The following is a 23,791-nucleotide window of genomic DNA, read 5'->3' on the forward strand; positions in this document are numbered from 1 at the left end:
ACGATTAGAAAGGAAGTGCGCGCTCTTCGCTGCTATCCATTGGAACAGCTGATTTGTTGAAGAGCGTCTACACGCGCCCATCATTTATGTTGGTTGGGGAGTGTTGTTTGGCGGAGAGTATACACTCGCTCCACTCCAAGTTCAAAGGGGCTGCCGTATTCAGCGAAGCTAATCAAAATCTCTCAGCTGTTTTGGCGTCAGCTGGCTACAAGGCAAAGGTCCAATCATCGATTTTGCTGATTTGCTGGCCGTTGAGTAGCAGTGCCACAGTCGGTTGAGAGAGCTCGTTCGCAAAAGTCGTATTCGTTGTACATTGGAGTTAACGTGTCGCGACGTTGAAGAGCTCAGCAGAAGTATCACACAAATCAAATACATTACAAAGCCAAAAACTAGAATCTAATATACGATATTTTTCTATAATTAATGTGGATTATAAGCAAAAACGACTTACATAGTTAAGCAAAAAGAATATTATAAAATTGTGATAAAATATAAAAAGCAGTGTGTAACTCGGAAGTGAAATTTTGAAGAAAACAGAAACAAAGCACTGAAGTCGTACACACAGACACATAGATAACAGTGTAACGTGGCTTGCGTTAAGCAACAGCAAATTCTGACCTCAATACGTTTGTAAGGCCAGACAAAAAGGGCGTTGTGACTTTATATCGCTGCCACTTCGCTAACGTTATACGCTTACAGACTGGCAACGTCGCTTTCGGTGAGAACGTGAACGGCGTAACAAACGTTGCAATTGTCCCTTTGATCGTTCGCGCTAAGTGTCAATTGTATTGTCGCGCGGTGTGTCATTCAGACGGTACGTCATTTCGCCAGATTGTCGGTGGTATATTAAACGTCGATTACGAGTTGTGCATGTGTAAAAGAGATAACAAGTCAGCAAAGTCTCTTTGAGTGCAATTTAAGCAACAAAAAAAAAAACGTTTAAGCCAAGGACCGAATACGTATTTACTTTTGTCGGATCAACTGTTGTTGGACGCTTAAAAAACGATTTTCAAAAAACCGTAAAGGGAATCGATTGTTCTGCGGCAGTGGCAACTAGAAACCAGCTGTCGTGGCAGAGCGCTCACTACACAGCCAAGCGCATACGGGCAGAACGGAGTGAAACGCCAAACCACTCAAATAGAGCGCCGAGCCGCTGAATAGCAACCACCAACAGCATTCTATCATTACAAGCGGAGAGCGGAGTGCGCAGTCGACGGCTACTTTACTGCCACAGAATTTAACAAAGCCCAGAGACAGCGCCGAAAACGAATTCGGTACCATAAACTACCAGCTAGCAAACGAGGGCAGTCATTAAGAATTTTTTTCACTACACTTGGGTTGCTCATAGTAAATAGACGGTCGGTGAAACGGAGTATCAAAGAAAGAAGAAAAAACATTCGCGTCGCCGTCGCGTACACCAAATCTAATTAATTCAATATTGCAACTAAACCAACACATACACACACGCAAAGATAAATAAATATATAATTAAATTAAACATTATTAAGGCTGATTAATTTTTTGTAAGCAAAAAGACAATTACAAAACCATAATTAAATGCAAAGTGTATTTTTAGTTTTTCGTGAGTAAAGACTGATAAAAGTAACGACAAGGATTATTCCAAAAATACAACATTATAAAAATAAATATAAACAAATAAATAATTGTAGTAATAACAAGCAAAACAGCGCAAAGCCAATGCAACAGCCGAGCATAAGTTAAAGCAACCAAACACATTTACAATTACGAGTTGACTATATCCGCTAAAGATTAAGTCACTAGTTAATGTGAAAATATATATGTATATGTAGAATACGCCTAAAATAACAGTAATTCAGAGAAAAGTAAATATATATTTCTACCTACCTTGTTAAATAAAACACAAACAAAGTTAAATAAAGAAAACAACAGCAACATATGGATTAACGTTCCTGGTAAAATTCAAAGAAACACCCCATACACACTGATATCTGCACTTACCTGAAAATCTATATAAAGCGAATGCGAACGTTACATCGTTTTCATCACAAACCAGCAGCAGCAGCAGCAGCGAATCAAAGTGTATATTGAAAACGGATTACCATACTTTCGATAGCACTTGAGAGCACCAGCAACCATTTGGATAACCGTCGCTAGTGTCATTGTGTATTGTTTGATACGTTTCGAAATTCCATTGAATTATCGATATTTGTAACACCAGTGCCTGAAGATAAAGAAGTGCAAGAAAAGTAAAGAGAAGTAAAGAAAAGAAATTTAATTAATTGAATTGTGCAGAATTCAGCGAGAATCAAAAGCAAAAATCCTGTGTTAGAAATACATTTCATAAATATTTCGTAACTCCTTACGCTTCACAATAAAAGTAATAACCCAAACAAGGAAAATTAGTGCCAACAAACACAAAAACAAGTTAAGCAGCAATAAAGTTAAATTTTGTGTTTATAAAAAGTTGAACCTTCCATGTGAATTGACCCGCAATATTGTCGCATGTCAGCGTATGCTATGAAATTAAATTGATTGCGGGCAGTGTTTATAACGAATTCCATGTGATTAAAGAGCAGTGGGAAACTTGTGTGTGAAAGCCAGTCTTTAACATTGCAAAAATTATTAACGAAACTATTGCCAAAATGACGATGGCTGCGTGCTACGCCAACTACGACATGTCTTTGCCACACAGCATGTCCACAGCGGCGTTGCTCAGTGCTCAGCATCATCACCATACTCACCTCAATAGTCATCAGCAGCAGCAGCAGCAGCAGTCGCAGTCGCAGCAGCAAACACATCATCATCAGCAACAACAGCAAATCTATCAGCACACACAGCAACAACACCAGCACCACCAGCAGCAACATCACTCACAATCAACAAACGGTGCGGCAACGTCGTCTACAGTCGTCAGCCGTTCAACGTCCCTGGCGGCGGCGACGCCGTCTGGCCGCGGTGGTAATGCCGCCACAGCCACACCCGCCGTCGCCGCCACAAACTCAGTCATCAGTAGTACCAATATTGGCAGCGCCAATATTAGCAGCAGTCGCAGCAACAGCAACAGCAGCACCAACATTGGCAATGGTGCAACACTGTCGGCTGGCACAGCGGTGGCGATCATCAGCGCCGGCGGCACTGCGACACCACAGAAAGACTACTCCATTCCATTGCATGTAGACTGCAGCGTAGAATACGAATTACCAAATCAACCTAAACCACCGGTGGGCCAACGAGTCGAGCCGTTGCTGATGATCCATCCATGTTACTTTCGTAAAATGGAATCACAACGGCGCAGTCCTTTTGTTAACAATATGCCGGCGTCAGCGCGCAACAGCACTGCGTTGTTGGTGAGCGGCCTAAGCAGCTCCTCATCGTCAGCGAACACAAGTGGTGCTGCGTCTTCGGCGGCGAGCACGTCTGGTGCAGCTGCGACTAGCTCTTCGGCGCGTCGTGCAGCTGCGCGTCAATCTCAGGTTATACAGCAACAGCAACAACAGCAGCAGCAACATCAAACTCAGCAACACTTGCAACAGCAGCAGCAGCAAGTTGTTGCGCAATACCAACAGCAGCTGCAGCAGCAACATTTGCGGCAATCATCACAACATCAGCAACAGTCACAGTTGCAACAGGAACAGCAGCAGCAACAGCTGCAGCAGCAGCAGATGTCGCAAATGTCGCAACAAGCGCATTATCCCGTGGTTGTGGCACACCACCATCTCAGCCATCACCAACAACAGTCGCAGCAACAACAACAAGCTAGCATCGCCCCATCTGCGTCAACAACCACATCCGCTACAACAGCGGCGTACATCGAGCACGCCAGTGCCGTGCGGAGAGCAGCAGCCGCGGCCGCTGTGCATCACCGTAACAACCAAAGTCGTGCAGCAACCGCTGTGGCCAGCAATGCCAGCCAAGTGCATCAGCAACAGCAACTGCAGCGTTCAAGCCAAAACACATCTGCCTCGATTGCAGCTGTGGCAGCCGCAGCAGCCGCCGCCGTTACCTCCCAAAGCCAGCAGAGTATCCTAAGCCAGAATGCCTCACAGTGGGATCAGTTGGCGGCGATAGCCGCCCGCTCCTCGATGACACCAGCCACGGCTGCGGCAGCTGTGCACACCAGCCAAATGCTCGCACCACGCAGCACGCCCGCCTTGTTCGGCAAAAGTCTATCAGCGGTAGGCAAACGCGACGCGATGATTTCCGGCGGCGTATACGTTGGTGGTCCTGCGACAACCGCCAGCAGCATAGCAGCACACCACGGCAACGGCAAGCAACAACAACAGCAAGTGCACTGCCTGCCCACCGGTGCAATGTGGGCCGACCCAAGCAGCGTAGCGTCCGCCTCAGCGGCCACTTCGTCCACCGCGTCGGCGCTGATGATCGATCGCAGCCCAATGGCAACAGTTCCTAGCAACTATCAGGCCGGGCCTGATACCACACCAACATTAAGTACACACTACGCACGCGACGATAAGCTGAGCGGCAAATATCGTCAGTACTTGCGGTCGCAGCGCATGCATCCCTATTTGTCGTCGACAACAACGAATGTGGCTGCCGTCGCTGCCGCAGCCAACCTCGGCCAGACATTCCCACAGTTCGCGGTCACGCCATCTTTCCAGCATCTGCAGCAGATCTCCTGCTACAATGTATGATCGACTTGAATTGACGCTGACACAGCAGCCTCAGCAGCAGCAGCAAGATCAACAACAATGGCGGCAACGGCAGCATTGAAAACTGTAAGTGTTCCACCAAGTGAATAAGTGCAGTGCAGCTAACAAATTGCTTCTTAATGTGAACGCCATACAGTTGGGCGTGTGCGCGCGCCGTTCAACGCCGAGCATTTGGTTGACGGTAAACCGTATTTGAAGCGAGCGATATGCATAGCTTTTGGAGTTAGCCGCATCCGCGCAGCAGTTTCAAGGAGTAGTGGTAGACTAAAATGGTAGAATTATTTGTTATACAAACTTATCGATTACTTTCAAATGCCAGATAGCGCATTTCATAACATAAAATAGCAAAATGCTACTCAAAATTACATAAATACCAATTATAAGTGAAAATTAATGTTAAGCGATAACTGCTAAATTGTTAAAAATTGATCAAGAAATCATTAGAAAATGTTTGGAAATAATAAGACTACATTATTAGAAATTGACACACATTGCCGATATTTATGTACTGTAACGCTACGCCATTGACGACTCGAACAGTTAGACGCTTACGTACGCACTTAGACGCTTCAATGTTTTATTATTAGACGCCTGCGCACAACGCATGTGTAGGTGTGTATGCCGGGTGAGTGTTTCGCCGACGGCTTGTGCACATATGTATGTATCTAGGCTACTAGCTCACATCTACGTGGGTTATAATGTACCACAAGTGTTTGCTGAGTATGTGCCGACGGTATTTCAAATTTAGCCACATATATATGTATGTGTGTGTGTGAACGCATTTGATTATTTAATGCAGTCGCTTTCAAGACCTGTTACCTGCTTTGTGTTAATTATTTGCGTGCAACAGCGGCGCAAACTAAAATAACTTAAACATGTACTAAAGCCCACCCAACTCAATATAATAATGCAAGTATATACATACATATGTATACTTGCCGAGGCGAATTGATTAACGTGCCAGACACCCGTTTCCCGTGAAAGTTGCGTAGACAATGTACACACACACACGCACATGTGTATCAGCTTCAGTACTTAAGTTGAATTAAAATATTTTTTTTTGTTTTTCATTTTTTTTTTTTTCAAATAAAATTTAAGTTTTTTATTGCTGTATTCTCTGTAAATATATTTATGTAAATATGTATGTGTATTTGTTGTTGTCCAAATCTCATTTGTTGTTTATAGATTAGCACACGAATTCGCTCGAAAGCGCGTTTATCAGCAGAAACTAATGACCTTCAATGCTTACGTTTCATCAGCACTTTCTTGAATTCCTTAATTAATGTGATATTTAATTTAATACACACGCTTGTGAAATTCCCAAAATTAGTAGCGCTATAAATGATATTAGTGTAGACGTATGTACTTTAATGATTGAAAAAGATTAAATAAAAATAATTATTAAACGAAAATAATATTATGAATGGAAATGTGTTTTGTTTTTATTTTTTCGAATTTTTTTTTTGAATTCTTTGGCTTCATTTGCATATAGCAACACATACTACATACATATATACATATGTATGGGTGTGCTTGTGTGTGCGCTTCATTTTTCAAATATGACGCGTTCAACGCGATCGCCTATCTGCCTTCCTGTTGTCTCGCGTCGCCCAAACGGTCAGTCGCAGTCGGATTGTTGTCTGTCGCTGGCGTGTTAATATTACTTTATTTATTTTGTCTATTCATTATGCGCCTTATTTCAATGAGACTGTCCGCATTTGGGTCAGCCACACTGAAATTATAAATTTAAATTAAATATACAATTTATACTCACACACAAATTTCGGTTTTTATTACTTGACAACGCGCCGCACACACTCAAACAACACACACACATGTGTGTCGTACATTGTACCAGCGAGTGGAAGTCCAATGCTTTTTATTTTAATTACAAATTCATGTATTTGAAGTGACTGGATCATTGTTTAGCGTTTTTTTGTTTTATGCCGGAGCAAAAACTATGCGCTCTTGCTAAATAATTAGCCTTGCTTAATTACAAAATACGTCTGATTTGTTGCTACGTTTGCGCTTAATTGCAACTATTTTGTGTTTACGGTGGCATTAGCATAAACTTAATGATGCATGTGAACCTGTCAGACCTTGTTGTTGCTGGCTACAATATTAATGACTGAGTAGCCTTTTCAGTGGTAAATACTGAAAAGAACAGTAATGTCGGCATTCATGCCTAAATCCCACTACCCACTTTCCAGCTGTTCCTCCGAGTTGGTTACGCGACGCACATACACTCATACATATGCGTTAATTGAACCTTACATATGACGGATACTAGCAACAAGGATATATTTAATATAATTAGCACTTAACAAAGGCATAATAATAATAAGTAGTGGATGAAATATATATATATACCGACATACATACATATAGAGACAAACGAAGCAATGAGGTAATTAATGTTCCATATAAGCTGCTTTATGAAGCAATAACAATCTACAAATTAATCAATGCATACGAGCGCCACAATTATATGCGCATGCGCGTACACCTACCGCACAGACACAAACACAAACACACATACATATGCATGTACATATATACAATATATAGGTATAGAAAATTAATGGTTATGCTGCATAGAAACTTGTAAACTTCATAGGTCGACAGCGTCATACATTACGCCAGAAAGCATGTAGAACGGAAACATCGCAACATGAAACGCGAAATTACGCTACAACAAAAGCGTCTGCAACTGGCTCATGTCGGTTGAGGAGAGGAAGTATTTAAAAGTGAATTAAATGTTGAAGTTTGACTGGCGATGAGTAACTGGGCTGCTGATCAGTTGGCAAACGCCACAAAAGTCAGCCGCCAAGTGGATGCGCGGAGGTTCGCTGTTAGCGGGTTAACAATTGTAGGATTATCGTTAAATCCACATTGAAATGATTAACAATACATTTACTAGCATTACAGTTGAAAGCATATAACATTGTAAACGGAAAGGTGTAGCCGGTTAAAGCGTTCCGTGGGCAGTAATGGCCGTACAAGTACGTTGAACTGCAGCAGACAAAAATCACTTTATCAAAAGACACATACATACATATGTACATATAAATATAGTTGATTGTATGTGGAGTTGCTTTTGTTGAATAACAAGGCCTCACAGACCAGATTTCACATTACAAACATCAGTTGTTGCCGTGAAATTGTACATTTTCCATATGACAATAGCCTAGGAACGCCTACAACTGCGTACAGATCGCTTTCATGTATGTTACGCTTGTCAAGCGCGTTTAAAACTTATTCTGCACTGTCATGTGCACATTTCGGGCAGAAATTCTTTATAAGCTCTCGTGCATACACATTATGCCTAAAAACATAACTTTTGTTGCGGATGTCAAGTAAACCGAGACAAGGCTACCAAACCAAAAAGTATAGCAAGTTACACACATATATACACATACAGATATGCATATAGCGCTGCCTATGATATTGTATAATATAATGTATAACATATTCATATAGATAACTATACTGAAGATTAATTGAAACTAATTATATACAAATACCTACATACATACATATGGGATATAATAAGCACAACTGCTACATTAGATATGACAAATACAGAATTTGGGACAAACAAACCTACACACAGACACACACACACACACACACAACGACAACTAAACTCATAAACTTATGCGCACGAAGGGCATAGGTGCTTTGTAGCGCTTCAGGAGAACGGCAAACACAGATAACAGCAAAATGAAACACCACATTACAATGGCATGCCAGAAGAATACATTCTACTTTTAAGCGCTTTTGAAATTGGCAAATCGAACTTTAGCTGGTGCATTGCAGGCGAAAGGGTGCTTGAGTAAAGTGAATGTGTGGCTTGTGGCAAGTAAACTGTGGCAGATGACTCATAAACAGCAAACACAGCAAAATGTGTTAGAGTTACGGCAACAACAATGCAAAGAATTGTAGCGAATTGTAAGCAAAGTAGAGAATTAGAACTGAGTAAATATGGAAAAATAAATACAAAATACACATACATTCACACAAAATGTAACAATAATAACTAAGAACTGAAAGCAAAAATAATTACTAGAGCAAATGCTAGAGTCGAGCCAAGAAGGTGTCGTCAACTACCTGTATATGTCATATGTATGTATGTGTGTTGACGTTTGCGCTTCATGAAAGGCGCTCCATCACATACACACATACATACATATTTACATGAATACGAAAATAAATATGTAAATTGAAATTGTGTTTTGAATGTTTTCACATATTTTGAAATTAGAATATGTACATACATACATACATAAATGCAATGCCAGCCACTATGCATTTATACACACACACTCACAAACACGCGCTTGGAAATCAGCATATGCACAGGCAATCTCGCTTATTTGACGACTGATAAGTATTTGTGAAAGATAAAAAACAGCTGCCGATTTGTAGAAATATATAGATATGTATATTCATTTGTACATATGTATGTATATCCATGTGTGACGTGCTTATGCTGGTTTTAAAGCGTAAAATCAGAGACTATTATGAGAACCCCAAACAAATAAATATGAATACACACTTATATTATGTACAAAAAAAATGAAATATATATATAGTATATATCAAGCATTGGTGTGCATATACAGACAGCTGTAGATACTTATGTATATGTAGCATACATACAAACACACGAAAACATACAGACACGTATAGTTTCATAAATTAAATGTGATAGTAGTTTTATATTGATTGCTCATTATTGAATTAATGCAGCGAACACTTTCAATTTTGTTTTGTTGTTAATTTTTAGTTTTTTAAATATTTAAATCATTAATTATTGCATTATGTACAAGATAAAAGCAACAACATTATTATCATTATTATTATACTTATTAGATGTAAATGAGTATTACTATGAGTTTGATATGTAAAAATGTAGTATACTTTTGTTGCGAACCTGTAAATTACAAACAAACAAACATATGTAAATGTAGATAAACACACACAGACATTGTAAAGCATATATAATATATGTATATACACACACACATAGTATATATATACATATATATATAAATTAAACTATAGTAAAGACTTAAGTTTGTTTGTAATGTAGAAAAGCAAAACGCTTTAATCAAGCTAATGAAAAACATGAAGAAGAGACAGACGCATGTAGTACGTGAAGACGGATGAAAATATAAAATTATAAATTAATAATAACTAAAATAAAATTAATAAATTTGTAGCATATTTAATAATTACAAAGATACAAGGAATTATTATTATATAATCACTCACTTACAAACAAAAAAATCATCCATAATTACATGCATACATATTAACAGCGATGAGAAAGCTATATATACAGTTGCAAACAAACAAACAAACCAACAAACATGCGTACATCCATACATATATGAATATAAACATAATTTAATAATGCAGGAAATGTAATGAAAGCGGAAATAGCGAAATGAGTCGAGAGAAACCTACAAAATGAAAACAGTTGAAAACAAAGTTTAAGCAACACTAGCAAGGAGCAGGAATGATACAGCAAAACAACAACAATAAAACAATAAAGTAAAAAAAAATACTAAATTGAATTGACCAAAACAATATAAAAAATGTCTTTGATTTCGATTTGCAAAGGTCTTAGTGGCTACGGAGTACTCTTTACAGCAACAACTTCTTATCAACTGGGTATTTTCCGGACTATTTGGGAACGGTAAATTCTTTTTCAGCGTTGTCAATAACAGTTGCAATTAATTGTGTGTAATGTTTTCTCTCCTTCACGGCTGTGTCTTTTTTCAAGGTTTAATGAAGGCTACGTATGTATACTCAGGGTTTGTAATAGTGTTGTTGTGAACACTCATACCTATCTTTACAACGTTATAGCTCAGATTTCTAAAGCGTTATTTAGAATGGCAAAAATACGGAAAGAGGACTACGTTTCCATGCAGCCGAACAGTATTGATTGTTTTATGTGGACTTGTGTTTAGCGTGCTGGTTACATCTTAGATGGAGTCACGAGTAATAAAGTTCAGTGATCGGAATATGTATTTCATAATAATTTTTTAATTACTACCTCAACCATTTACTAAAATAATGAAAAATACGTGAATTTTATTCCTGCACCAAAAACATAATGCCGATGCACTGAGAATTCTACTCTCGACGAAAATTTGGAAGAATTGCATGAATTATGGTGTGAATATGATATTTGATGTTTTCAATTTACAGTAGCGGACAAACAAAAGTGGACACCCTAGAAATGTGTGTTTTTTTATTTTATTTAAAAACAAAGAGTTATATAATATAATTTGTTATGCAACTTGATTTATATACGGATTTCTAACATAAATAAACATGTCAGTTAAAAATAAATTTTTCATTTTCGATTAGAAGCCAAAATAAAATATGTCCGATATTTGAATTTCAAATATGGTGTTTTTTAAAAAATATTCTTAAAACTAATCGCGATACAATAGAAACTCGAATTTTCTTTTGAAAATACTAATAATGATAGAGACACCAAAATGTGTTCATTTCATATTTCGATTTGGCTCGATGGCATGATGCAGAATCATCCTGAAAAATTAGCCCATTGTCACATTTTTACCGAAAAAAGAAGTTTTTTGGATGGCCAACGACCAGTTAGTCCGGCTTTTTGGAGGCGCCGTAGTGCAATCCATGTTCTAATTTCGGTTCCATTCAGTTTCCGAACTTTTGAATTCGTTCCGATTTCTAATCCGCCTAACATGGTGGTCATCCTTCCCAATAGGCCTCTTCGGGCATCCGGAGCCTGCTTTGCGTTTTATAGACCCAGTCTTTGAATATTTTTGAAGGAAAACACTGATTGTAGTTTAACTAAACTATACTCAAGTTCTGAGATCGCAAAGCCAAAATTGCTGTTTTATCAATTTCACACAATTTTGGCATTTTTACGCTTTTCATTTTATTTGCAATGAAGTTTGCACTCAGAAAAATAAATAAAAAGCGTAATAATTATTGTCTTCTATCTGAGAGTTTGATTTGTTAATAATACATCGATTTAAAGTCACTGCAAGTAAGAGTCCCGTTTTTTTTCCGCTACTGTATATTAGCAGTGAATATGTGGATAGCAATTCGCAAGAGCTTATCGTGGGAGGACAAGAGACCCAAAAAACGAAAATGTATCCGAATGTGAGAAATTATAGACCAAGCTATAACCTTTTTCGTGATTTCGGTTTTATCGAATTCTCGAAATGTTTTAAACTCGAATCCTTGATTAAGTAAATAAGATTAGATTATTAAATAACTGCTGGATTGCGGTATTTTAGCACGCTAGCTGGCTTTGGATAGAATCACTGATAAAAAAGTATATCACAGACTACACTATCGTTCGTCGATCGAAATGGAGAGAAATTCATTAAATCAGAGATCACCGTGTTCGGTCCAGTCGTTCATGCATGGAACTAACTAGAAAAATAACTTGATTAAAGGCGAATTGAAGTTGTCAATTTTACGAAACAAAATACTATATACCAACCAGACCAAAGCGAGTTTCCAGTCTTTGTATATTTATTGTAATATATAATTATATTATACTACAATAAATATATATTATATAAATAAATAGATATATATTATACTGTTCCTAGCATATACATATGACTAAAATAAATTTATTTATAATATTATTATAAATATATATTTTATAGAGTACATATTTACTATTCATCAGCATATTAGCATCCATTAAACTTGTTTTTCACTCGAAATGCTTTATGATGTTGAATTTTCTACAGAAAAACAAATTAAAATATCGTAAATTGTGTTAAAAGCTGCATAAATTCAATTAACAGCACCATAACGAACAACTTCTCCTTCATGACTAAGTAGCCTCGTTTATTCATACTGATCACGGCAATAATAGAACTGTTGTTTTGCTATTGAAAATGCCCATTTACGCTAATTTTCGTCAATAAGAAGGTTATACAGCGTTTTGGGGGGGCCAATAAAGCTGTGAGAATGCTTATTCGGCGGGAAATAGCTGTCCAAGTTCACTGTGGTGCTTAAATGAATTACGTAGTTGTTGTTGCTGTCATACATACATATTTATTGTTTGCTAATATTAGTAACAAAACTCGGATACTTACTAGCCGAAAGTAATGAATTGTTGTTGGCGTACGCAAAGGTCGTCACAATTGAACTATGGCATGAAGGGAACTGCTATCATTATTGAAAGTGCGAGAGGCACAGCGGCGCTGTGTGGGGGCACTTGTGCAATTTCACCTTTTCAAATGCCCCTCTTAAATTGCATGATTTTATGACGTGCTGTAATCGCGTTCTTGCTTAGCCATAAAAATTACATATAATGGGCCGTTTGTGTTGTGAATAATTTAGTTTTTAACGATAATTGCAGAACACACCGGACAGGGTGTTAAACACGTACTTACATACTTACAGTTGTATTGTTGTTTTAAGTGGAAAATATTCATGTTTTTATTTCGTCGAAGATATATACTACTTCTGATATATATAAGTTTGTATGCACCTGTGAACTATGCATAAATATTGCTATTTCCAAATGTTACTATTTATGGCTTTGGGGAATTGAAACAAAAAAAAAATGATATATACATAGCTAGATGCGAGCGCCATGACTGTGGCATTTCTATCAGGTCTATCATGTTTTCAATGAAAATATTAAGACATTCATAATTGAAATGCGAGAATCCATTCACGTTTAAGTAGTTTTTCACTATCTGAAACCGATTTATAAAAATTATGAATGTTCACCAAAACGTTGTTTATATCCTAAATTTAGACAGACGGACATAATTTTTTTTTTTAAATCTAAGTAGTTTTTGAGTTTATTCATTACAAACATACATACAAATCTTTCCTCTTTATAATAGTAGTATAGATTATACATCAAAGTGTAACATCTAAATATACATATATTTGGTTGGCAAATATCCATTTTTTGCTCTTTTTCAATGTATTCTTATCGATAATCTGTTTCCATCTTGATGGCAACTTCATAATACCCCTCTTGAAGAACTCGGACAGCCACTTTTCACAAGTCTCTTTTGAATTCAAAAGGTGGTAATAACTTGGCCGGGTTATATGGTGGATGCGATCAAACCTCCCATCCGAGCTCCCGTAGCTTCTGACGAGTCATCAACGAAGTGTGTGGTCTGGCGTTGTCCTGGTGGAACACTTCAAGCGGTCAAGTTGTTCACAGTAGATGGTAGAATTAAGCGTCTGGCCTTATGGGAGCAGCTCATAGTGGATGATTCCCTTCCAATCCCACCAAACACACAGCAAAACCTTCCTGGCCATCAATCCCGGCTTGGCCACTGTTTGGAACGATACACCGGCCTTTGTTCACGACCGTTTTCGCTTGATATTGTCGTATGTGATCCATTTTTCGTCGCTAGTCACCATTCGCTTCAAAAATGGGTCGAGTTCGGTATTCGTCGTCAGAGGTCTTCCGCCGGCTGGCTTATCCATGGTGTTCTTTTCACATGCTCTGAATCCTTTCAATATATTATGTATATATATATATATATTTGGCGTAGGAACCGCTTTAAGCGATTATAGCCGAATCCACCAGAGCGCGCCACTCATTCCTCCATTTTGCTTTTTGGCGCCAACTGGAAACACCAAGTGAAGCCAGGTCTCTTTGCTCTTGGTCTTTCCACCGGAGTGGAGGTCGTCCTCTTCCGCGGCTTCCTCCAGCGGGTACTGCATTGATCACTTTCAGAGCTGCACTGTTTTCATCCATTCGTACAACATGACCTAGCCAGCGTAGCCGCTGTCTTTTTATTCGCTGAACTATGTCAATGTCGTCGTATAAATCGTACAGCTCATCGTTCCATCGTCTGCGGTATTCGCCGTTGACAATGTTTAGAGGACCATAAATCTTGCGCAAAACCTTTCTCTCGAAAACCCCAAGAGTCGTCTCATCGGATGTTGTCATCATCTACGCTTCAGCGCCATACATCAGGACGGGAATAATGAGCGACTTATAGAGTTTGATTTTGGTTCGTCGAGAGAGGACTTTACTTTTCAATTGCCTACTCAGTCCAAAGTAGCACCTGTTGGCAAAAGTGATTCTGCGCTGGATTTCGTGGCTGACATTGTTAGTGTTGTTGATACTAGCTCCCAGGTATACGAAATTATCTACGACTTCGAAGTTATGACTGTCAACAGTGACGTGGGAGCCAAGACGCGAATGCGCTGACTGTTTGCTAGATGACAGGAGATATTTCGTCTTGTCCTCATTCATATTTTTGTAATTCCAGAGGGATATAATCATATAAATCGGTGGTATCTCTTACACTAAAAAATCAGAGGTCTCATGTTTTCGAACTTTAGTAACTTGAGTTACTTGTATTAGCATTTTAAAATACATATACATATAACCATAAATCAGTACGGGAATGATAAGAGACTTGTAGAGTTTGATTTTGGTTCGCCGAGAGAGGACTTCACTGTTCAATTGCCTACTCAGTTCAAAGTAGCACCTGTTTGCAAGAGTTATTCTGCGCTGGATTTCAAGGCTGACATTGTTGGTGTTGTTGATACTGGTTCCCAGGTATACGAAATTATCTACAACTTCGAAGTTATGACTGTTATATAAGGTTGTCAAATATCTCCCTTCCGCCTTTTGTCTTTTGACACTATGCATGATTGGTTTGGATATTGCGTTCAACAGTTATAGACGTGTAAACATGGAGTTTACTAACGTCGAAATTCGCGCTATTTTAAAGTTTTCCTTCGTTAAAGGCAATCCGCTAGAGAAACGTTCCGTGAGAATAATGGTGTTTTGTGGGATGGTACTATATCACTTCGAACTGCGGAGGAATGGTTTCGACGATTCAGAGCGGGTGGAATCGACAACATTGATAAGCCAGCCGGCAGAAGACCTGTAACATCGAATACCGATCAAATCATGGAAAACATCGAGTTAGGCCGGCATGTGGCATCTCGTGACATCGACCGGAGGTAGGAGTTAGTCACCAAACCATTTTAAACCATCTGCAGAAGGCTGGATACACAAAAAAACTTGATGTTTGGGTGCCGCATGATTTGACGCAGAAAAAACTTCGGGACCGAATCAACGCCTGCAATAAGCTGCCGAAACGGAACGAACTTGACCCATTTTTGAAGCGGATGGTGACTGGCGAAGAAAAATTGATCACATACGACAATATTAAGCGAAAACGGTCGTGAACGAAGGCCGGTGAATCGTCCCAAACAGTGGCCAAGCCGGGATTGACGGCCAGGTAGGTTTTGCTGTGTGTTTGTTGGGATTGGAATGCAATCATCCACTATGAGCTGCTATGGCCAGACGCTTAATTCTGCCATCTACTGTGAACAACTGGACCGCTTGAAGTGTTCCACCAGGACAACGCCAGACCACACACTTCGTTGATGACTCGTCAGAAGCTACGGGAGCTCGGATGGGCGGTTTTATCGCATCCACCATATAGCCCGGATATAGCGCCAAGTGATTACAACCTGTTCCTGTCCATGGCGAACGCCCTTGGTGGTGTAAAGTTTAATTCAAAAGAGGGTTGTGAAAAGTGGCTGTCCGAGTTCTTCGCAAATAAGGAGGGGGGCTGCTGAAACAGATTATCGAACGAATCGGCGCATATTTGAACAAAATGCAATCACTTATTTGTATCCGATAACTATCGAAATTGCAAATTTTTATGATTTATGGTAAATTTAACAAAAAAATCTTTTTGAGAATCAAACTATTAAAAGGTAAAGTAACTTCAAAGGCAATGGGCCAGATTGGAGAAAGATTGACTTTGACACGAGGTAATGTCTATAAGTTCGCTAGTAGCAGGTTCGAAAGAAAAAATCGTTCCTCCAAGGTGAAATTGTTTTTGACTTTTAATACAAAAAAAGTGCCATCACTTTTGAAACAAATTTATATTTAGAGAGAATGCACATAATGCTAGTAAATAAGCTTGTGGAAGACGGCGTCAACACAACACAAAGTGCAAGTGCTTGTCGGTATGACGCTAATGGCTACAATGGCAAAAACGAAAGCGAAAACACGAAAAAATTGCAATTAGCAAAATGTCATAAATTAAATTACAAAATACTCGGCCGAAGCCTACTTCTATGCACACTTACTCGACTCAAATGTTCAACACGAGCGCCTGCAACAACAAATACGCACACACATGCCATTTAGTCACAGCGGAATGTGGAAATTAAATTTGTGTGTATGTATGTATGGAAGTATGTTAGTATGCTATGAATTCACGTCAAACTGCCATTTAAATACAAAGGTTGTGCCGTTGAGGCAATAAATTTAACCCGATAAATTCCATCAAACGACACTGAGTTACAAATGAGCCAGTGGCATGCGTGCCTCAAGAGAAAAATCAATTTCACGACAACAACAACAAATATTGAACTGTATTGGATACCCATTTGCTCATACGTACTTTTTTAATGTAAAGGTAGAATTCCTCCAGAAATTATGTGGCAAACTTTTCTACATTGACGTCGCGCAGCACCAACTCTTCAAAGCTAGTTTTACTTATTTACGAACAAATGCCACAAATCGAAAGTATGTTGAACCAAAGTTGTGCGTGGGTTCGTCGACAGATATGTGATTTATAGCTGAGTTATTGGATGTAAAATCACTGAAACAACCGTTATATTGTAAGAAAAATAATTTCAACAACTGCCCCGTGAATTTTTAGATTTAAGCATAGATTGTGCGTTTTGAGCGATATTCTTTACATACATACCTATTAGTGGTAGCCGCTAATTAAATTTAATGGTTTGATAGAATCTGCAATTAAAGAAAAAATCAAGTCATTTTTACCCAAACTTTAATTTGTGTGGGAAACGAAGTCGAACGAATTCTTAAAGAGGGCAAAGATAACGCATCAATGTTAAAGAACCTTTAGCGGTCTAATAGTTTTAGAACATAAACACAGTTAAAACAAGTTAAGAAGGGCTAAGTTCGGGTGTAACCGATCATTTTATACTCTCGCAATTTATTTATTTAATTTTATTAATATAACAGCCAATTTGACCTACATATTCGTTATATATATGGTATAAAGCCCATTGAAAGTTGGAAACCCTAATTTTAGGAATATGAATATTCCATCTGAATTTCTTCAAAGTATCTTCTTTAGTGCTTACTATATATATTGTAAAGTAAACGATTCAGATGGACTTCAAAGTTCTGGTATATAGGAAGTAGTCGTGGTTGTGAACCGATTTGGCCTATTTTCACAACATATCATTGGAATGCCAGGAAAATATTCTTAACCAAATTGCAGTTTCGGAGATATGGTTTTTGACCCATAAGTGGGAGGAGCCAAGCCCATTTCAAACATTGTTTACCACTTTGAGTGCAGCTCTTCTGTACCATCTTTACCATGTAATTTAAGGTTTCTACCGTTTTTTCTTAGTGAATTAAAGCATTTTTAGTAGTTTTTAACATAACCTTTGTATGGGAGGTGGGCGTGGTTATAATCCGATTTCCTCTATTTTTGGATTATATAAGGTAGTACATAAAAGAAACGACTCTAGAGAGTTTGGTTATTATAGCTTTAGTAGTTTACGAGATATGTACAAAAAACCTAATAGTGGGCGGGGCCACGGTCACTTTCCCCAAAAACTTACATCCAAATATGCCCCTTCCTAGTGCGATCAATTTTGCTTTATAGCATTATTTATGACTTAGTTATGGCACTTTTTCTGTTTTCGATTTTCGCCATTTTGTGGCGTGGCAGTAGACCGATTTCCATCTTCGAAAGCAACCTTCTTATGGTGCCAAGGAATATGTATACCAAGTTTCATCAAGATATCTAAATCTTTACTCAAGACAAACATCCGGATTTCAAATCTACTCGTCACCCTGATCACTTTGGTATATGTATATAACTCCATACCTAACTCCATTACTTTTAGGTGTTACAAACAACCGTTAGGTGAACAAAACTGTTATATTCTCTTAGCAACTTTGTTGCGACAGTAGAATTACCGTTAAAAAGTTTGTATGCTCTGAGGAGCTTGGTACCACAACCCAACATTGCTACTTTTTCAGAGGACTGCCGAGCGACCTGCCGAGTTTCTTCAACTTTCATCGACATTTTTAATTATCTCGATTGTATTTATGAAAATTTGCCTTTTTTGCACTAATTTTGAGTAATTCTCACTATTACTCTAGATGAAGATTATTATAGAATCTTTAAATGCAATTATGTGGAATTTGGGGGCAGCCATCGGGGGATAATGTTGGTATCTTAGGCCGATTCGTTACGTGCACTGTTGTTGTTACTACAACGACGAAGGAAGGATTTGAGGAATGGTGCCGAGTTGGCAATCCTTGGCCGGTTAGAAACCCGGCTCCGTAGCTGTTAGTTAGTCTCAACTGCCCTGGGAACAATCGGTGATGTATGGTAAGTAAGTAAATTTGTTTGTGCGTGCGTGTACATTATTGTTTTTGTGTTTTCATTGTATTTATTGGAAACACTGTCAATCACACGCAAGAATAAATTATCATTTTAAAAACTTGCCTTCAAGTCAAATTTAATGCTGATGAATCGCAATGTACGCACGCATGTGTCAAGTAATACATGTCGCACCAATTCGTTGTTACAAAATGAATTATTCATACACACATACATACAGATACAAATACTTATATGTATGTACAATCTATAGCGAAGCCTGTAATTTGTGCACAATAAGCGAGTTCGTTTAACTTATTATTGTACATAAGAACAGCCATTTATGACCGCCGCGTACACATGTACTCGCATTGCCATTTGAATGCCTACAATAAGCCGCTGCGACACAAATTCAAAATAGTCATTCATATCAATTTGCTTGAAAAATGTAAATTGATTTCGCAACGAATTGAAATTAAGGTATGAATTTAACGACTTTGAACCATTTAAAATTTAATGCGATTCGGCAACTTTCACAAGCCAAAAGGTGGCTTAGCGAAATTCGTAAGACATTCATACACACATACACGTGCTTGCCTAGGCACCGGTCCACTTGTGAGTAAACAGAAAATTAATCGCATGGAATGCCATTAAACGCCTCGTACACTCCTTAACATTAAATTAGCCTACACATTTCATTTATGGGCCTTAAAAAGAGTTTATGAAGCCAAGCTATGTCTACTTGTATGTATGCATGTATGTGTGTATGTATGTATGTACACCACCTTATATGAACTTTTGTGTACGCACCTTCGCGCCAGCTTATTTGTTATGCATGTATATACGTTTGTAAATTTTAATATGATTTGCATGATTTTATCGATTTGCTATTCACAAATGTATAAACTAAGAGTCATCGCATTGAATTAATAATTTGTATCCACTAATTTCCATAATTTAGTCGATAGTTATGCACATACATATACATACGCATATATGCATATATTACATGGGAATTATTAAATAGATTTTAATGATCAGATAATAGGCAAAACTCGGAGAAATTACTATTATTGCTTTTATCACAAAAATCATACAAATGTACTATACATTTGTATGTGTAGGGGTGTGGTGTATTATACAAATCATAGCATAAAATTGCTTTTATCGCATTTATATAATACCATAAAGTTCTAAAAATACATTTTGTTGCTGTAGCTATCGTCATAATTTAGGAGAGGCGTTCAAATTATTTATACTTTGTTTAATACATGTGTATGAGAGTAGAAACACAGGGGCAAAAGTCACCGTTATGTGCACTTTATTACATTCGAATAGCCACTACGCCCACAACTAAAACGGTAATCTTAATAGTTGCAGCAGTCTTCTATTCGTAGTTTTTAAGCACTCCCTTAATATTTTCTCTGCGAATATTCAAATTGAATATGTTTCTGTTGACTTTTTTTAATTTTGTGGTAAAAATGTTTTTCAATGCACAATATATACTTATCCCACAATTCTGCAGTTTTTAAATGAAAAATGCCTTGATTTTTTCGACGCGCTTCTAAATGCTGGCTCTTTCAATGTTTCCATTTATTTATTATAATAAAAATAATATTAATAAATGTTCATTGCCAATACGCTCTTTCACAAGAATTAATATCATTTCTACCTTTTAACATTCATGTTAAAAGTTTCTCTTTATTCTGTAAAAGTTTTCCTTATGTGGACTTTTACCGTGTTTGGAATATTTTATCTACCACAACTTTATGGAATTTGCAGTGTATTCAACGTAACCTCAATACCCATTATATTGTTTTTAGTCTTTGATATTATTCGCGGCTTCAGCATTTGGGGGTTACACATTACGTTAATCTGGAAGAGATTTCGTTGGTGAAGCCACAAAGCCTTTTGAAATTCGCAACAGCCGCAGGCATCCTAAAGGATGATTACTCCTCATTAACTAAGTGACGGCACTCCATCTGGTATCGCAAAGGACCAAAAGTGGTCTATGTGTAGCTTTTTAACCTACCAGAGTAACCTAACCTTCATATTATTCGCATGAATTATAAACATATTTCAGCCAAATTTTAGTTCTTTACGTCTCTTAAAGGGTTACATGAGTTTCGTGGGTTCAAAAAATCGATTTTTTGTGTTTTGGCTTATTAATTTCTACAATATCTCAAGAATAATATCCTAAATTTTTCGGAGATATAGCCTTTGGAAGGTGTGCGCCCCAAGACAGATATAATTGTTACTCAAAATTTAAACGCGTTTATCTCGGAATCATGTTTTCAAATGTTCTCGAAAACGACTCAACCGATCTTGATGAAATTTTGCACAGTTGTTCGAGATACAATTTACTTATGTTTGGATTCTTTTTTTTTCAATTACAACTATTTAAAAAAAAGTACAAGCAAATTTGACCGACATTTTTATTTTTTTGGAAAAATGTCTGCAAAAAATTCAAATTTTTACTTTGTCTTTCCTTCGTTCAAGCACGAGTTTGTGGTCTTAACTAAAACACTAATTTTGGTTTTTTCTGCTTCGATGATCCTGTCAGGAGTTATGTTGACAATGCGGACGCACTTTTTTCCGAGGGTTCACCGGAAATGACGTCACAATGGAGGAGTTTTTTTTTTTTTAATTTCAGATTTCAGATTATTCTTTAAATATGTATCTATAAGACAGAAACAAAAAAAAATTTAAAATTGACCTTTTTTAACCCTACAAAACACATGGAACCCCTTAAAAGTTTTCTTATAATTAATACTCTGAGTAAATATTGAGTTAGCACGTCCATGAACGGGATAGTGTTCTAGAATATAAAGGACTACTAAGGGTGCATTCGGGTACTTTCGTATGTTGATAAAAACTTTGAGATTAATACTTCATCTATTTGTCCATGTCTTTAGTTGTTATAGTAGATGAAATTATTACAGATTCACTTCATTTGTCGGATTCACATTTTAGTAAATCGTTCGATGAAACGAGGTCGTGAATATTAATTTTTAAGAATTTATCATTTAGTTGAGCAGCATTCTGCAGTTCCTAAATTGTAGCATCAGCCAAATAAATAAACTATTATAAACTAAACAATATAAACTTTTTATATACAGGATTCTAGTAACGCCTCTATAAAAACTGTAATAAAAGATAAATTTCATTACAAATCATTACATAAATACATACAACATTACATTAAATATTCAATTAAAGATATATCTCTGCAATACTTGAGATAAGGACCCCCAAACAAAATTACAAAGGAAATAACACCAACGCATTGAACTACTGCGAGTTCACTCATGGAAACCTCTGCAGGAGAGCTTTGTTGACTTAGAAACGACAAAAGAAACTTACATATCTACAAACATATATGTATAAATAAACACCATCAGCGTAAAATAAGAACTTACTGATGAACTTAATTAAATCGAACCCCAAAAAGGTAAACAATAGAAATAGAAAGCCATAGAAATTTCGCAAAACAATTTTTACTGAACTGAACAGCCTTATTTATAGTATTTTAGAAGAGATGCAATGACGTTAAGTTTGCTTTGTGAGAATTTTACAATTTTTTACAAAATCTTGGGTTTTTCAAAAAATCATTTTTATTTTATTTTCGTTAAGTGTAATATCTTAAACATATTCTCTGAAAATTTGAAGTTGATCCGATAATTACTTGTCGAGTTTATCGACAAATAACAAAGAGCGTTCGGGCACTCCAAAACACTAGTGTGAAACTTTAAATGCGTTTTTCTCTCAAAACTATGTTTTTTGAACTGGTGACAATGGTAACTCGAAAACATCTTTTAGAATGCATAATAAACACAGGCCTGATAGAAGGATTTTTTTTCAAAAATTTTGATTTTTAAGACCAATCAAAAGTTAGATTTTTTCCGAATATCTAGAAAAAAATATCCTGAGGGCGCCCTTTTGTGAATTTTATTTTTGAAATTGATTATCTATTATTTTTTTTTTTGAATTATAGAATTTGAATAGATAATCATTTATAAAACTAATTTTTTTATCCGATTGATTTTAGATAAATCTCCAAGGACTTATAATGGTCACCGGACTTTTTTTGGAACTGGGTCAACACAAACAGCTATAATTTTGGAAATTATAATATATTTTTTCAAATTTTCGTGACTTCAAGTCAAAATATTGTATAAATAATGCCATATTATTACTTTTGTAAAATAACATGATTGAATAGAAATTCTAATTTTTTCTTGTCTCTGACTACCCCTAACCCCTTATGCTAATTTTCAGCCTATTTAAAAGCTTTCATGTGTGTAAGTTCCGAAAATTGGACATTGGGCGATTTACCGATCATCCTTGGGCGAAATCTAATATTTCATGAACTACTCGATTGATTTCATCCAAATTTAGTGATCACTACAATTACAGAATTTGGCGCAGTCGAACTATAACCACCCATATAGCGAAAAATCTAAAACTAATATAAATACATATATAATCATCATAAGTCAACACGAGTTTTCACGATTGCTACATGTTATAGAAGTGTCACTTAACTCACCTCACGTAGTATTAATACTTAAGCCTCATAACAAAGCAATAATTTCTTATAACTAAGTTTTTTGGCAAACAAATGGAAATACAGCGTATTTATATAGAATTAAAGTATCTCGGAAAGACGCCGCTAATCTCATCTCTGTTCGAGTTTACAGTGCTAAGTACGAAATCTCGCGTTAACTTACATTACTT

At 37.1% G+C, this 23,791-nt stretch overlaps 1 protein-coding gene across 1 annotated transcript; it reads left to right on the top strand.

Annotated features, from left to right (window-relative positions):
* The first annotated feature begins 254 nt into the window (after window positions 1–254).
* LOC105217951 (centrosomal and chromosomal factor) lies at window positions 255–9,921 on the top strand. The gene has a single exon (XM_029043850.2). It carries the CDS (start codon window positions 2,625–2,627, stop codon window positions 4,632–4,634), a length of 2,010 nt encoding a protein of 669 aa, XP_028899683.2. The 5' UTR covers window positions 255–2,624; the 3' UTR covers window positions 4,635–9,921.
* Window positions 9,922–23,791: the final 13,870 nt, after the last annotated feature.

This window comes from Zeugodacus cucurbitae, chromosome 2, assembly GCF_028554725.1.
Source record: "Zeugodacus cucurbitae isolate PBARC_wt_2022May chromosome 2, idZeuCucr1.2, whole genome shotgun sequence".
NCBI classification, from domain to species: Eukaryota; Metazoa; Arthropoda; class Insecta; order Diptera; family Tephritidae; genus Zeugodacus; species Zeugodacus cucurbitae.

Bases quoted from the DNA above. Each gene is read 5' to 3' on its own strand.
- LOC105217951 (XM_029043850.2), top strand. From the start codon at position 2,625: ATGACGATGGCTGCGTGCTACGCCAACTACGACATGTCTTTGCCACAC.